Source organism: Cyphellophora europaea, assembly GCF_000365145.1.
Source record: "Cyphellophora europaea CBS 101466 unplaced genomic scaffold supercont1.9, whole genome shotgun sequence".
NCBI classification, from domain to species: domain Eukaryota; kingdom Fungi; phylum Ascomycota; class Eurotiomycetes; order Chaetothyriales; family Cyphellophoraceae; genus Cyphellophora; species Cyphellophora europaea.
In genome coordinates this window covers 231,627-248,535 of record NW_008481815.1, presented here as the reverse complement: position 1 = coordinate 248,535, position 16,909 = coordinate 231,627, and the positions used below count along the sequence as shown (strand labels likewise).

Here is a 16,909-nt window from a genome sequence, read left to right as displayed (position 1 = left end):
AAGTGGGGTGCGGTGCAGCGGGCTTCTTGGCTCCCGACACCCTGGCATGCTTTCTTCGACAAAGGACACCTCTGTCTTTGGTTGTGTCTGGCACATCAAAGGCAGGATTTAAAGACCATTCTCGAGTCTCGTCTCCAGGGCAGGCACCCCGGAGCCCGGATGATCTCTCCAGACAATAACGATCTCACGAGAGAAATGCCAACACGCAGTCCACGATGAAGACAGACAGCTGGAATGACTTCGGCCTTTCTTCAGTCAGAGCTTACGAGCCTGATTGCAGATTCCAAGAAGAAATTCGGTGACGTGAAAATCGCGGCGGAGAAGTCTCTAGCAGACCTCAAAAACATTACGGTAACGTCCGAGACGCAAGTGGCGGCAGACCTGAATAGACGACCGCATTTCATCGACCCTTTCCTGCTGGCATGCCAGACCAAAAGCCCCAAGCTTGCAAACTCCGCCACTGCTTGCTTACAGAGACTTATTGCCAGCCGAGGAGTGTCTCCAGAGCGTCTAGAAGAGGTCCTCGACGCTTTGAAGGACGTCGTCAATGCTAGTTACGACGTCCAGCTGAAGATCCTCCAGACTCTACCTGCACTATTGCAGCTGTATGGTACCCAAATTCATGGCCAGCTATTGGCTAGAACGCTGGAGATATGTGCAATCCTTCAGAGCAGCAAAACGCCATTAGTCAGTTCCAGTGCTGGGGCTACTCTATGGCAACTGATTGCATCGGTTTTTGAGGAAGCGAGTCATGAGCAGACAAGTTCCGAGGTTACGGAATGCGCAGAAGACGAATCTCAGACTCGTGCGTCCACTTCAGCAGATGATGCAGGTAGACTCTTCGAGGATCTGTGCTCCGCTCTTAATCAGACAGAGCCGACATTCATCAAGACTGGAAGCCTTTCGCCTGCCTATCTGGTTGAAACCCTCCAGAAAGTCATTGATGGACATGCATCCTATATCAGGAGCAAGCCTTACTTACTTGAAGCCTGCCGTACGCAACTGCTTCCGGCCATTGCGGGACTGCTGGAGAATCGTGACGACTTTGCCTTTATGGTTCTTCTTCTGGAGACTAGCTATACCCTACTGCAGAAGCTGGCACCGCTGCTGTTCACAGACCTGAGTCCGGTGCTTTCTATCATCCTGGGATTCACCGATCGAGATGCGGGTCCACTGTGGAAGCGCGCGTTAGCTTTAGAGTTCCTTTCACGCATATTCTCTAATTTTGGCCTTGTCGCGCGCCTTTTTGATGAGCTCAAAGACGACGCTGGCAACATTGTCACTGATGCTCTGGCAAGCTTCGTTCGGATCGCCTCAGAGGATCCTGCCCTCATAGGCCTTGGCAGGCAATCTACAGTTCCTGCTCAGCACAGAAATGAAACCAGAGAGGATGATATGGCCGCTATCGAGGCACAGGGCGTTGGTGGCGGATTGGCATCAGTCACTTCCGCTGAAGTCGGAGTTACTGGCATCAGTTTGGAGTTCAGCACTATGGACGCAACGCTCCTGGATACAGCGGATGCATCTCGCCTCAACGCCGTTCCGAAGACGTATTTGAGTACCCTGGTGCTCGAATGTATATCATCTTTGTGCGAGGGGCTTTCTAAATTCATCATGCCCCTCAGCGTGCTCACGCGAAACCAGGAAGATGGAGACGACGGTGACGAAGATACAGAGAACGGTACAGAAAGGCGCAGTCAGTCAGTGACCAGAACATCATCTCAACGGCGACGAGTTCAAAAGCATAAATACCAGCGCCTGGCTAATCCGCTCAGTTTCAAAGATCTACCACAGCTGCCCCAAGTTCAGGCATGCGCTCGAATGGTGGAGAGCTGTTGGCCTGCTATCCTGGCCATGTGCTCGACGTTTCTCAATGCCGCCCTCGACTCACACTTCTATCACATTCTGATCAGGTCGATACAGAAGTTGACCCAAGTCTCAGGAACGCTTGAGCTCTCGACGCCGAGGGATGCTCTTCTGACAAGCCTGGCGAAAGGTTCTGTGCCACCGAATGCTAGCTCCGTCATACAACTTTCATCACCCGTCGCTAAGAGACATCACGATCCATCTGGCCAACAGAACCACAGAGAGCCTCTCAAATCGCCAACGTCAGAGTCGTATCAATTGTCTCTCCAGACGCCGAGGCAGACTTTGAATGTGAGACACTTGCTCTGCCTGCGAGCGCTCCTCAATTTGGGCATTGCTCTTGGACCTACTTTAGGATCAGAATCATGGTTCATCGTCATAGAAACCCTGCAACAAGTTGAGGCACTCATGACGATTGCCTCGATCGGCCAACTATCAGGCGTGGCTCAAGAAGGCCAAAATACCCTGACTGGTGAAATGGCCGCGGTCAACACAGCATCCAAGCGAATGTTTGAGAGTACCCGCTCTTACACGAATGAAGCCTTTGCCATTGTGATAAGCTCACTGTTTCGCTTGATGGGCGAGGCGCCAGAGGCCAGTAACGCCAATATACAAGAAACTGCGGCATCCCCTGCCACTCTTGCCTCCCCATCCATTACTTCCCCCATCGTCCGGAAGCACGGACACAGAGCCTCGAGAAGTGTTTCCGGGCTCTGGGTCAAGACAAAAGCGCTTGATGTGGAAGTCTCTTTTGTCTTTGCGAAGCTCAAAGACCTTTCTCGCGTCAATCTCTGCCGTTTTACGTCCGTAGCAGCGAAACACTGTACCTGGGATCTGGTGATAGCGAGACTTCTGAAAGCTTCCAAAAGCCCCGACCTGAATGATTCACTGCGTCTGCAGGCCGCCAAGGCGGTGGACCTCGTGGCTACCGAGACAATCAAACTTCTCGATCATGCAGAGACAAGTGCGGACGACATAGACAACCTCCAGAATCTGAGCCTTGAGGCGCTCGCCACACAGGTAGTGGTGGAGCATACCGATTCTCACGACTCGGGAGTCAATCCTTTTGTACAATCAGATATTACCAAACTGGTGTTCGAGGCTCTTGAGGACATTCTTGGCCACTCTGGTGAAACATTGCGCAGTGGCTGGACAGTTGTCTTCCGAATCTTAAGCCGCAGCTTCGAATCTGTGTCTACTGCGAGCAATGGCGATGCTGAATCCGATCATGCACAATTCGCTGCTTCTACGCCCGTAGCATTTCGCTGCGTACAATTGATTTGCAACGACTTCATTCAATCGCTCAATCTTCAATCATTGGGACTTTTGATTCCGCTGATGTACCTCTTTGGTTCGCAGCAGCAAGACTTGAATATGGCTCTTACCGCCACCGGTTTGCTCAGGAACACCGCGACTCTACTGCAAGGCCGACTAGGAGCTATCAATGTGACCGACGATGACTTTTCGGAAATAGCAGAAAACGGGGAAGGTAGCCCAAGTTTCCTGCAACTGTGGTGCGCGGCTCTTACAGAACTCGCGAAGATGTGCAGCGATCCAAGACGGGAAGTCAGAGATGCGTCTCTTCGGACACTATTACAGTCCATTGAAGGTGCAAGTGGCCAGCTCGCACCTTCGTCTTGGGGTCCTCTGCTTGAAGCTGTGCCGTTCTCCATCTCTCAAGTCTACCAATCAGCGATGAGTCAGCGAGATATCGACCATGAAGCACTTTCAACTACCGCAGCTCATCTCCTTGAAGGTACGACCAGCCTGTTTGTCCAAAACATGGAGGTCATGGCAACTGACAACGCCTTCCCTGACACCTGGTCGAGGCTGATTGATATATTCAATGTCACCTTGGAAGGCGGAGAGCTAACAACGTTTACGCTCGTCTACAACTGCGTCTCGCAGCTTCTGAAAGCTATTCGTGCAGTGAAGACCGACCATGTGCCACTGGTGCAGCCGGCTCTTTTGCTATGGACCTGGCATCCCGTTCCAGAACATCAGAAAGAGGGCAGCGACGAGCCTAATCAAGCTGCTCTGACGGCCCATCTCCACATGTTTGTGGAAGCCTATGGCACAAGTCCAGCCACAGTCACAGGATTTTCTCATCATAGGAGGAGCATGAGTGAGTATCTCACTACCGCTGTACGACAAGCCTTACTCACAGCCACTCATCCGCCGTACACAAACGATGTGAGAACGATGACTCCCGAGCAGCAAGAAATCATCAGCACACTCGAAATTCTCAAAGTGCTTTTCAAAAAAGAACCGGAAAATTTCAGCGGCTTCGTACTTGAACTCATCCAAGACATGCTCGACATTGAGAAAGGCTCACTTAAGCCGCGTGTGGAAGAATTATCTCGTTCGAAAAGACACCAAAAGCCAACGTATATCGCCGTCGCTTCGCACTGCATTGACCTACTCCGCAAAGTCCTTGTGGACATAAAATCTCGGCCTGACTTCATCAACATGGTACAACTACCCTACGCACTTGATATGCTCTCCGCCATCATCAAGACCAAATACACCCCTCTCCCTACAAACGCCATCAACCCCATCTGGCGCAACGCCACCACTGCCGCGGTGGACCTAGTAGAAGCAACCAGCACGCCACCAGCCGCTGCCGAGGACCTTGCCGACCTGTCGCAGACCCTAACTGCCGCTGTCACTGCCATATTAGGCCCCGGTGGCCTACCTCCGGTTCCGACCTCGTCCTGCCCGTCAGAAGACACCCTTGTAACAGACGAGTCCTTCGACACATCTCACTTCGAGCGCTTCCACCAGGCCACCCTCCCCCTCCTTACCACCTCCACACCCGAGGCACAGCGGTCATACATCGTCGCACTGTTTCGCGCCTCCCTCCTCGCGCCGCCCTGGTACGGCGACTTGCCCGACCCAGCCGTCTTGCTTTCCGCGCCGCTATCGCATATCACGACCCAGCGGCCAGGTACGGTACACAATCCCGTCTTCGTACGGCGGGAACGCATCGCGTACTCAGCCCTGGACGCTCTGTTCGCTCTCGTCTGTCCAACATCCAACAATGAGCTGGCGGACGAGGATCAATACAAACAGGTCCATGCGGGCTACAACAGCGCAGTGGCCGCGCAGGCGGCACTATACGTCCTGCTGCGCATAGCCGGCCCGATGAAAGCGTTCCTCGCGGATCAGCCCAGCAGGGGCTGGACGCCGATGCCGCGCACGATGCAGCGGGAGATGGAGGCCGTGCTGCGGCGTGCGGTGGAGCTTCGTGGTGATGATGTGGCTTTTCGCGCTGCATTGGCGCAGGCTCGAGCTGAGGGGAATGCGACTGCAGTAGCCGAAGGTGGTGGTGCAAGCGACCGTGTAAGCGAGAGCGGAAGTAAAGGCAAATCTAGCGGAGACGCAGCAGATAGGCACGGCGATGGCGTAAGCGATGGCAAGGAGCACCTGAGGGCTCTGTATACCCTGGTGCTACGCGTGCAGCGGGAGTGGAGGGGTGCAATGCGTGTGCCGGGCGGGAAGGGGTGGATGGATGCCGAGGACGGTGTGGGCAGGAAGATTGAGACGTGCTTGGACAGGTGGGTGGAGGCTGTTGGGGGGGACTGGGGTGTGAACGTTGTTTGAAGGGGGAAAAGGAGAGAGCATGGTGGAAAGGGAATGGAGAGAGAATGCATGAATCATTGCGAGGGGGGATGTTAACGCATGTGATTGAAGGAAGGAAGAAGATATAGAATGTAGGACGCTTTCGTTATCATCATGAGGATTTGCCATGCGCTTATATCCTTTTGAGCGTTTTCCCGAGTTCGCCGGCCTAGGTGCGCCGACTATACTCCGGCGCAGGTTCACCATCAACGCCTTATTGAGCAGACACCGGACACAGCAGTTGACGCCCACAGCTGCTTCTGCCAGCTTTCGCACTGCAAACGGATCCTATGCATAACTTTCTGACTCGCCGACATCTGTATGCTCAGCCCAGCAGCGCTCTGTCTGAAACGAGTTACACGAGTGCTAGAATCCTGGGACGTTGTCCAGCACAAGCCCTAGGGCACAATTTGTTCAGGCAGGAGCCAAGGGCGTCTCCTCCGGGTCCTTGCCACCAATGCTGGGCTTGTCGAGTGCGAGGTGTGGCGCGTTCTCGGGCGCTTGCCGGAACAGCACTATCTCGGACTGCTTGAAGTAGCGGCGGGCGTCTGCGGCAGGTGTTAGTGAATGCTTATGGCAAATAGAATAGACGTGAATGGTGGGCGCAGATCCATTTTGGGCTGTGAGCTGGAACAATATCTCAAGGGCGAGCGAGTTGCTTCACAGCGCCATGCGCAACGTGAGGGTGATGGATTGGGGAGCCGTCATCAGGGACATGCTTGCCGAGAGCTGGGTCTGAGAGATAGGAGCAACAGGTAGGGGGTCGATCTCACCTTCATCGATCAATACCAGGCTCAAGTAGTACCGCACAGAGTACTTCTTGTTGACTTCTCTGAAGGTTGGTGTGAGGTCAAATCCGCCTAGGAATAACCGTATGGGGATGGTCTCTCCTCTCGACGGTGACCCATCCATGATTTCAAACCTCACCAGCGTCTCACTTTCGTTATACTGGTTGGGTGCCACACCTGTCGTCTCCCTCCGGATGATAGACAGCTCCATATGCTTGATCTTGAGTCGCACAAGTAGGAAGTATATTCTGCCTACAATGACATCTTTGAGATGATACTTGCTCTTGCTGTACTCGAACTCGATGTGCAGGCAGTCTTCGATCCCCACGTCCATCTTGATGCTGCTGTTGATCTCGGGCGGTATCCGGTAGCTATAGACCCAGATGTCCTTTTCGCGAATGACATCCGCCATCCGCCGACTGACGGTCACACGTGTGAAATAGCGTAGCTTGACATTGATGCCGTTGTAGGACTCGTATTGCTTCTCGACGTTCTTGAAATTGAAAGGGAAGGTTTGGGGGTGTTGTAGTTCACCGGGGGCAGCGAGCTCTTGACCGAGTGAGAGGAACTCGTAGTGATTACCGCGATCGAAGAACATTTCTAAATGAGAATCAGCATGTATTTTGGGCCCAGAGGACGGGGGTGGGCGGACCAATCAGGCCGATGAACTGTACTTTTATGCCAGTGTGTTCAAGTCGTCGGCCATCCTTGGGACGAACTGTGACTGCTCCTTTGACTGACTCGCCATCCATGTACAGCGGCGCCTTCTCCCGCCTGTTCTTGTCCAGCTTGACATCGACAGCCTGCCGGTCGTCGAGATCTTCGAGGACAATGTCAATGTCCACCGGTGTGGAGAAGAAAAAGGAAGACATTGTGACGGAGGCGCAGAACTGGTCAGCTCAAACGGGGGAGCTACAGTCGGATTGGATGAAGGCGGCGGTGATGTCGAGGCTGCAGCTGCTCGGTGCTCGTGGGGCAGATGCGCCGGATTTAATCACGTTAGCTCCGGAGTCGCCTTGTTGCCTTTCACCTCCCTGCACGAACTTGCACTGAGACGCTTGCAATCGATGCTGCCAGTGAATGCCCTCTGGCATTAACGCCGCCATGATGGTACCTGTACTGGCTGTGGTCTTTGTGCTCTGCTTGTCTCTGGTCATTTGGAGACCTCCTGCTGGCGTCATTGAGGCATTGGCGAAACACTGGCCACAAGTGTTGTGGCAGGCCGACGTCAAGGAGCAAGTCGTTGCCTTAACCATCGATGACGGACCATCAGAATTCACAGAAGAAATACTTGGTGTCCTCAAGGCAAACGGAGCTACAGCTACATTCTTTGTCATCGGCTCTCATATTCCTGGTCGAGACAGAATGCTACAACAACTTCTACAGGACGGCCACGAGCTTGGGAACCACGGCATGTATGACGAGCCAGCCTGGAGACTCTCCGATGATGCGCTCTTTTCACAAATTCGAACAGTAGACCAGCAAATTGGTACCATATACGACTCCATTGAGAAACCACATCCCTCAAAGCTCTTCAGACCCGGATCGGGCTTCTTTAGTAGTCGGATGTTGAAGGTGGTGGCGACTCTAGGCTATCGCCTTATCCTTGGTGGCATCTATCCTCATGATGCGCAGATTGGTCTGTGGAGGTTGAATGCATGGCATATTCGCTCACTGATCCGTCCCGGTGGTATCATCATTTGCCACGATGGACGTCCGTGGACGACTCCCATGCTTCGCAGGGTGCTCCCGGATCTCAAGAGGAAGAACTATAGGATTGTTTCTGTGAGCTCGTTACTGCAGTCACAATGCACCTAGCTTTCGTCTTGCTGTTCCTGTTCGGTTTTTTGGTGTGAAGTGGGTCTCTCTAGAAGTGCGATACAAGCGCCGAACAATCTAAACGGTCGGCGATCGTGCACGTGAAGAAAATACAAGCACAGGAAAGCACTGTCGATGGGACCATGACCTCATTGTTAAGCGATCGAGACCGTGGGCTCGGTGTGAGACTCGCCTGTTGTAGCAGTGTGCCGGTACACAGGTCGCGAGACGGTCCGAAATTGGGTATGGATTAGCCCGTTTCTTTCTTATGAGAAACAAGACAAGCTCCATGCGCCTTAGATGGGCGGATATTGTTTTAGACCAAACGGCGGCGGTTGCACTTACGCCATTGCACCTCCGCGGTAGCGCCACGTGTGGCCGATAAGACAGATGAATTCAAGCGCAGAACAAGTCCTCACCAAGCTGTTCGAAGAAGCCCAAGAGCATCGAAGGTGGATGGTGAAGGACCAGCTAGCTTTGATGTGCACCGCTTGTCAAAGGTGGTGGAGAGGAACGGTTGGTTGACAGCCGCCGTTGGTGCTATGCCCCCGGTAGGCCAGGAAATTGGAGCTCCATGTAACTCCGTAGCCGGTGCTCGTCTAGAAGCGAGGCCTCGGCGGACCAGGGGCATGATGCAGTATGCGAGGACGAATCGTTGATGGTGCTGTATGCTCGCAATACACATTGTACCAAGTCGTTCTTCATTGTTGCTGCCAATGAGCTCGAGCGTGCAAGCAGCTGTGCAGGTGTCGTGCAGTCGGTTGATGTCCAAGATTGCGCGGCTACTGCAGGTGCAGGTGTGTCGGCGGGAGGCTTGCAGCTTAAAAGTAGGCCCTAAACTCAACATGGCGTCGCCTAACCCAAGTCCAGCCAACCATGCCCTTAATCTTGGAGGCCCCGGGGGTGTGGGCCAAGCTATGGCTTGATCATCGTCCGCTCCCCCAAAAGCCTCTCCTTAAGGAACGACGCCACTCCACTCTTTGCAACCTCCCTAGAACACCACCCAAAAGGCCGAGAAGCAGCTCGCCTCTCACCTTCCTCATCGCTACCACAGCTCCAAGGACTTTTGTCCGTGCCACTCATTTGAGTCATTCTTTCAGCGTTCACTCACCCAAGTCATTCTTTTTTTCGTCAATCACAACCGGGTGGCTTTGTTTGCCTCCATCGCCCTGACATTCCTCACGCCCGAATCCGAACACCCTTTCTCTACCAGCACGCAATGTACTGAAGACGCCAGTATCGTGCTCAGCAAGACACCCTGAGTCCCATAATGAGCGAGCCTCTTCCCGTTTCTTACGACAATGAGCCGCAGTTCCAGGCGCCCGATCCCCTGGCTCATCCTGTCCTCGTCCCGGACACGGGTCTGAACGGTCTCCTGCACGAACACATCCCCTCATTGGTCGTCAGAGATAGTTCAAGTTCCTCTTCTGCCTCGTCCAGCTCGGCAACCGGCGAGAAATCGTCAGGTGGTTCCAGTATCACTACTCCAGTAGTCGTGGGCACAATTGTACCCCTTGCCATTGCCGTGGTTATCATGATCTTTCTCCACCGACGACACGTCAAGAAGCTGCGGCAGGAGGATGCTGAGGACAAGCACGGCTCTCTGGACTTTGGATTGGGTGAGGGACGCAGACCCCAGCAAACCAAGTCAAAAAGATGGAAGAAGCAACCTCCTCTCCCTCCGCCAGAGATGAGCATGTCTGATGCACACAACGCTCTTAGAAAAGAGCGCGGCATGTCCATCGACATGGGTCACAGCCCGTACTTGCTTCCCCCAGGTCTGCAGCACTCGCGGGAATCTCTGCACTCCATGTCCCGGTCCCAGCACCTCAACGATGACAAATACCAGCGGACTGACTTTATTCCCGACGACGGCTCCATTCGGTCGCCTACGGTACGAAATCATGGTGACGACTCGTCCAGCTTCTCGGGCTCGACGCGGTTCAGAAACGACACCGACTCCAGTCGATCTTTGATTCACGCTGCGCACGGTCTCCCGGCTCGTCCAAATCCTCCTCCAAAAGCATATTCTCCCATTCCCGCTGAACGAACTACTTCTCCCAATCCCACGTCGCTCCTCGCCCCTGCTCCGGCCCAGGATACACGCGAATCAATAGTCAGCACCACAGGCAACACTGCAGCGTTCAGAGCCAGCAATGACTACCTGGGTGCTTTTATCCGTGGGGGTTCCAAACCTGATACCGAAAAAGAGGCTCTAAACCAAGATCCGAAGGTGCAACCCCAGGTCACAGTCACTGAACGTGAGACAGCCGAGACGCCCGAAAGTCAGAAGACGTTCGCTCCAGTTCCAATGCCCGCAATCGTCATGAACGAGCCACCTCTTGAGCACGCCCGAATGTCTTCGGATTACACGATCCCTAATCAGCCGGCACCAGAACCCAAGGAGGAGCCTCAAAGACCTGCTCGAACTACTAGTATGCCACTTGACCGCGAACCCCAGCTTCCTCAGTTCAACGTGATGGATTTCGACAGCCAATCAACAACTCCTCGGGACCAGAGCAGGGAGATGTCGATGCATGGTGGCCAGAACAGTCAAGGATGGACCCCTGAAGACAGAAGTCGGGAGACATCAACCTATGGCGATCATCAACAGCCTAGCACAACTCACAGCCGTGATCAATCGAACGCTCAAGCTCACCAGCAGTACGATGATGCATCAGACTATTATGATCCTGAGGATACATACAGTGTGTATGGTGACTACGAAGACGAGCTCGGTTATGATCCACGCCGTCTGACCTGGGGTGTGCGACCGCTGCCTCCTGACGATCCAGCTGAGAATCCGGAACAGAGAGCGAATCGAATCCGATCGTTCTACAAGGAGTATTTTGACGAGTCTAGCAAGCCTGGTGGCGGGAATGTAGCGCAATATTTCGACGGATCGGAAGACTTCTACGACGATTACTACGAACAAGACTACTACCCGCCACGGGGCATGTCTGCTGCCGGAGCTCCACGCCACCGTGCCATGTCCAACAACAGCCACATGCGGCATGGGCCACGTGCGTTCTCGTCTGCTTCTGCACGGTACGCCATGCCTCCGCGCGGCGGACCCAGGCAGCCTCCTAAGAAGAGAGCTCCACCTCCCAAGGCTCTCAATGAGCTGCCTACGCCACATAAACTCAAAGACGACACCTTCCTTATTGACATGGCCGTTGATTTCGCGCCACCTGACAAGGCCAGATTCCAGCGCTCCGGAACGCCAAGCTCGCCACGTGGAGGGCAGAGGCCATTCTCACCGAACGTTCGTGCTTTTACGCCTCTGCAGTCCTCTTACGACGACCTCGCTGTTCTCCCAAGCCCGTAAGTACCTCAGCAATTGCTCGTTCGAGCGTGGAGCTAACATGATCTAGGCACCTGCTGCGCAAGTCTGGGACCTTCACAGGACTCGACTTTGCGCCACCAGGACGGATTCACGTACCGGGAGACAGTGCGAGCGACGCAGGCAGCATTCGCAGCGCTCGATCCGGCATATCACGTATGCATGAGCACAGCATTCGTACCGGCGCCTATCGTGTCAGCCGTATTCCGCGCGAGGTCGCAGGAACGCGGGACGAAATCTCAGACGCTTTGAAGCCGACCATGGATATTGGTCGAAAATAGGCATGAGCGACGTATGGCAGGCGACTATTCTGTACATTATTCTAATAGAGCACAAAAAGGATGTCTAGGGACCAGGAAACGGTGTGCAAATGCGGGAGAAAGCATGTCCAGAGCAGATACTGACCAGAGGGTTGATGTTGAAAGGTTTGGTGTATACTCACGACCATGGTACGGCGGCACTGGGAGCATATAGAAAGGGATTTGAGCAAACGGACGGCGTAGATATGAACAGAAACAAAGACGTTGGTCTTTTCCGGCCTGGTGAACGTGCCAGAAATGAAATACAATTATTGCTGTCCACCAGCATCATTAATCAGTCGAATCAGATATTGTAGGTACTGCTGATGGGTTTGGTGAGCGAAGCCCCAGCTGCTGCGTTTGAGGCTGTGATTGGCCAGACGTCGCTACTATTAATATCCCGTGTTGTTTCTCAGATCAACAAGCGGTTCCGCATGACCGGATTCATCGATTCCGAGTCTTGTACAGACTCACACAGCCAGTGCACGCAAGATGCATCCAGAAGCACGGGCTGGGGGTAAGAACCATTGACGCTCGTGCCAACAACGCCTACTGGTGTACCTTTGGTCAGTGTGAAGCAGTCGCGCAACCCCTACCGAACATGCACGCATGGCTGCTGGCCCATCTCGCTTATAAGCATTTAGGTAGCGGACTCAGGCTACGGAGAGATTGCTTGGCCGACAACGCAAGTCAGAGACAAGGTCCACGGCAGATGCAACATCGCTGGCACCGACTCTCCATCAGATCAGCATGTTAGTTACCCCTTTTCATCCCCTCGCTATGAGATCGTGATCGGTGCCGAGAGTCCCGCGCATCATGTGTAGCATTGTGGGCGACGATGGTGTTGTCGATGGGATCAGCGCATCTGAAGCAAGGAATGTTCAGATATTGATTATTTGCTGCAGCCCGTACCCGGGTGACGGATTGGTTGACTTTTCAATAATGCGTTTGCTGCGGAACAGCGGCACCCAGTCGGCTGTTTTGGGCGGCGTTGCATTCCCGGGGGGCCCTGGAGCTGATTCACGAAACTAGGTCCTGTCATTGAACTACGAGGCTGCAAACCAGATAGATTATTTGCATACTCGGACGGGATATCATGTGAGCTGCACCGTAGTGTTCGTGAGGGATTCTTGGATCATCCATACCAAGGACAGCCGTAAGCATGATGATGCGGGTGCTGGCCTGGCCTTCGCCGGGCCCTTGGAAATACGAAAGAGGCGCTGTCTTCAGTAGGCAATCACCCAAGCCAAGGTTCGTGCTAGGCACCACTGTGGTTAGGCATGTTTCCAATGCTCCTCTTCTCTGGCTGCCACCCCCAAAACCTGAACAAGACCCCGGTGGCTGCAAGGTTCGCCCAGTTATCTCCTCTCTCCTCCTCCACCCTCATTCCAACCTCGTCGCCGACCAAGTCCGAACCGAGCTTCCTGTTCACTCACTCTACCGCCATCATCTTTTGAGACGTGCACTGCTTCACTGCTAGCTGTGCGGCAATCCTGCAAACCAAAAGGCCCAGACCTGTCCCGCTCAGAGTTCACAGGAAACGCGACCATAATCCGAAACACCCTGACCCCGAGCGTCGCAGCCGAGTGTCCAACATCATCAATTGTCGCTGCGCGACCTCGCACCGACCTATACACTCATCCACTCTTCGACGTCACCCTCGGCGTTTCTGCCTCTTGTGAGGGAGGCCTTTCTGCAGCTTTCCTCTGTCGTGCGCCAGGCCACTTTGAAAAATGTCCAACACAACAGGTGAGCTGCATTTACCCTGATGCTACTTGTCAGTCGCAAGGTTCTTGTGACTGATTGATAGCAGACACCATACCCACAATAACTCCCAGTGAGACTGTCACTGACACTGATACAACTGAAGTGCCCACCGATCCCACCACGGATCCCGACACTACCACGGATCTTCCCACTGCAGCTGACCCGCCTCCAAGTACTACCACTGAACCAGATACGACTTCAATCACGAGCATCCCACCTACCGCCACCACAACAGTACCGCCGTCAGAAACCACCTCATCGGAACCGCCGCCTACCACAGAACAGCCAGTAACCACAACTATAGTACAACCACCCACAGATCCTACCCAGCAACCATCTACTCAGGTTATTGTCGAAACATCCACTTTCACTCCTACCAGCGATCCTACCACTGCTGATACCACGTCATCGGCAAGCTCGACCTCCTCAACTCCTTCAACCTTAAGCGCTGGCGATAGAGATGGCGGCGGATCGTCTGGTCTCGGTGAGAGTGGCACCATTGCTGTTGCAGTCGTGATTCCCCTTGTCGCCATTGCTGGCCTCCTACTCCTTGGATTCTGGCTGTGGCGCAAGAGGAAGGCTCGCAAGCAGGCCGAGGAGATGCGCAAGAGTGAGATGGCCGAATATGGTTTCAACCCGAACAATGATCCATCTCTTGCTCCCGCAGGCGCGTCATACCAGGAAGATCAGTCAGAAATGACCGAAGATAACTCGGGCTATCGTGGCTGGGGCGCCACTACCTCCAATCACAAAGCCTCCACCACCTATGGCTCCCGTGCTCCAGGCCTGTCCGACAGCGGTTCTCAACCAGGTGGCAACTACTCACAACCTTCTCCCAACGCCTACTCGGACGCGTACTCTGCCGATCCGCTCATGCAAGGTCACCCTGAAGGTGGTGATGGTGTTGGCACTTTGGGTGGCGCCGCTGTCGCTGGTGCTGCCGCTGGTGGTCTTGGCCGCAATCGCAGCCATGGTGGTGTGCGTCGTGGGCCTAGCAACGCTTCTTCTGCGTACTCGAACGTTGCGCCGTCCGAAGCATCCAGTGAGGCGCCGAGCCTTCCCAGGCCCTATTATGAGCAGGAAATGCCCTACAACGACTACGGACAGCAACCGCACGGGTCGTATGGTAATGATCAGCCCATTGTGAGGGATGTACAAGCCAGGAGAAATACGAGGATTGAAAGGGCGCCGACATTCCCGCAACAGCAAGGTGGGATCTCGCAGAACTTTTAAGCATCAGTATATTTGCGTTGCATGTGATAGCATCGTTTGGGGCGTTATCGGCATGTGCGAAAAGCAAGACACGATCATTTCTTGGTTATCTGTGGCATTGCGGCGAGTGGGAATCTAACGGACGACTTTGATGCATTTGAGAGCGAGCACCTTGCGCAGCAAGGCTCGGGGGAAGTATATAGCTCTACAGTGCAGAAGTGGGTAATTGGTGACTCGATGAGTGATTGCGAAAGTGTATGAAGCTGAGGAGAGGGAGAAGGGGACGAATGACCAGTATATAGTCCGGCCAGAAGTTGAGTGTGTAGATGACATGATCGAGATCAGATTGGTGCAATAAGATGAAATGTACATCAGACGTTCCAGATCGAGCTGAAGTGAAGAATCACCGACGAATGTGTCCACAGCCGAGTTCGACGTTGCCTCGACTCCTGATCGAGCCTCTTCTTTTAGGTCGGCTGACTGCCTGTGCATGGAAATGCCAAGAGGTACGAGGCAGCAAAAAGGCAAACCAAACCACCAGACCTCTTGGCCATCTATGTCTTGCGTTCGTTCATCTTCAATCGCTGGTTGGGCCCACCTAGTAGGCAAGTCCTACTTAGAAGGAATATTCTGAACCGTTTACGCCTTCATTTACTAGAGCCGAGGACCGCTCCATACTTGGAGCCTGCAGCCTGTCGGTGACTCAAATTATATTCCGCACAACATTCAGTTGACTCACTCCTTTGCGCCGCTGCTCGGACATCTTCCGGTGACAAGACGAGATATACATCTGTCTCGTCGGCGTTACTCTCGTTTCATTTCCGCCCTGCAAGAGCGATAAACCTAACACGACCCAGCCTCTACACCTGGCATCGACTAAGCGCTACCCACCCGTTTCACTCCTCTCCAAGAGTCACTATGCCGAACAACAATAAACCTTCCCGCCCTGACGACCGCAAGTCTCGTCATGATCCCTCCTCGGCCCTCGCACGACCCACACTACTGTCCAAAGCCATGTCGCGCCTCCTCCGCCACGCCGCTGCGCAGGAGAAGGTCCCCATCGATGAACTGGGCTACGTCCGGCTAGACCACCTCCTCTCTTGGCGGGGCCTTTCTAAGTTCCAGCCGGCTGTACAGATGGAGGAGATCTTTGCAGCTGTCCGAGACAACGAGAAGCAGCGATTTGGTCTGAAATACACGGGTGCGAGTACCGACGGCGTGGCGGCCGCCGTCGAAGATGGCGCTGACGAGGACAAACCCGCGGGGCAAGCAGTGGTGGAGAACGAGACGCAACGTGCTCTCGCGGTTTTCGATCATCGGGCTGATGTAGAAGCACGGCATTTCGCCATTCGTGCCAATCAGGGCCATAGCATGACAGGCGTGAGCTCGGAGGGGCTGTTGAAGCCCATCACCCTCGACGATGGTGATCTGCCCGAGACGGTGGTACACGGCACTTTCTACGGCGCTTGGGAAGCTATTCTCAAGGACGGCAGTATCAGGACAATGGGACGGAATCACGTCCACTTTAGCACTGGTCCGCCGTTGGAGATGGCGAGAGGGACTGCTCCTAGTGATGGCACTCTTCAGGTCGCGGAAGCAAACACAGGAGGGCATCATGATGATGCAACGGGAACCCCCGAGGTGTCAAGAGGCGGTGCTGCTAAGGGACGACTCGGGAAAATGATGGCCGAAGCAGGCGTTGTGAGCGGCATGCGAAAGGATGCGGAAGTACTTGTCTACGTCGACCTTGCCGCCTCGCTGAGGAAAGGGATGAAATGGTGGCGCAGCGAAAATGGTGTCATCTTGACGGATGGTGTGCTACACTACACTGACACTCAAAAAGAGGGGGCAAAAGCTGCTGATGAGGATGAAGTGAAGGGCAAGAATACCCAAGAAACGAAATTGGACGAGGACCCTGAGGGTGTGACAGCAGAGTTCTGGATCGAGATCGTGGAAGTGAAAGAAGGTCTGGGGACGCTCTGGAAGGACGGCAAGGTGGTAGCGGAGCTGCCTGACAGGTTGAAGGGACGGCCACTGCCGATGGGAAAGGGTCGGGCCGCCCAAAGGCGAGGCGTGGAAGGAACCAGGGGAGACAAAGGTAGGGGTCGGGGCGCAGCTGCAAGGGGGAACAAACCTCGATCGAATGCAGGACGGGATGACGGACTTGATGTTTGATGACACAGCTTGTGTTGTCC

The 16,909-nt window shown here is 54.2% G+C and overlaps 6 protein-coding genes across 6 annotated transcripts; 5 read left to right on the top strand and 1 right to left on the bottom strand.

The window, feature by feature from the left end:
* Positions 1–234: 234 nt before the first annotated feature.
* On the top strand, positions 235–5,469 carry HMPREF1541_08553 (uncharacterized protein; the record flags this gene model as incomplete). Its single annotated transcript, XM_008722872.1, has 1 exon — positions 235–5,469. The coding sequence occupies one exon, from the start codon at positions 235–237 to the stop codon at positions 5,467–5,469; it is 5,235 nt and encodes a 1,744-aa protein (XP_008721094.1).
* A 678-nt stretch (positions 5,470–6,147) lies between these two features.
* On the bottom strand, positions 6,148–7,147 carry HMPREF1541_08552 (uncharacterized protein; the record flags this gene model as incomplete). Its single annotated transcript, XM_008722871.1, has 2 exons — positions 6,148–6,875; positions 6,928–7,147. The coding sequence occupies 2 exons, from the start codon at positions 7,145–7,147 to the stop codon at positions 6,148–6,150; spliced, it is 948 nt and encodes a 315-aa protein (XP_008721093.1).
* Positions 7,148–7,379: 232 nt separating this feature from the next.
* On the top strand, positions 7,380–8,093 carry HMPREF1541_08551 (uncharacterized protein; the record flags this gene model as incomplete). The annotated part of the gene is made up of 1 exon (XM_008722870.1): positions 7,380–8,093. One exon carries the CDS (start codon positions 7,380–7,382, stop codon positions 8,091–8,093), a length of 714 nt encoding a protein of 237 aa, XP_008721092.1.
* A 1,270-nt stretch (positions 8,094–9,363) lies between these two features.
* HMPREF1541_08550 (uncharacterized protein) lies at positions 9,364–11,717 on the top strand (the record flags this gene model as incomplete). Its single annotated transcript, XM_008722869.1, has 2 exons — positions 9,364–11,417; positions 11,468–11,717. 2 exons carry the CDS (start codon positions 9,364–9,366, stop codon positions 11,715–11,717), a joined length of 2,304 nt encoding a protein of 767 aa, XP_008721091.1.
* Positions 11,718–13,468: 1,751 nt separating this feature from the next.
* On the top strand, positions 13,469–14,735 carry HMPREF1541_08549 (uncharacterized protein; the record flags this gene model as incomplete). The annotated part of the gene is made up of 2 exons (XM_008722868.1): positions 13,469–13,484; positions 13,549–14,735. The coding sequence occupies 2 exons, from the start codon at positions 13,469–13,471 to the stop codon at positions 14,733–14,735; spliced, it is 1,203 nt and encodes a 400-aa protein (XP_008721090.1).
* An 897-nt stretch (positions 14,736–15,632) lies between these two features.
* HMPREF1541_08548 (uncharacterized protein) lies at positions 15,633–16,889 on the top strand (the record flags this gene model as incomplete). Its single annotated transcript, XM_008722867.1, has 1 exon — positions 15,633–16,889. The coding sequence occupies one exon, from the start codon at positions 15,633–15,635 to the stop codon at positions 16,887–16,889; it is 1,257 nt and encodes a 418-aa protein (XP_008721089.1).
* Between the last annotated feature and the right edge of the window lie 20 nt (positions 16,890–16,909).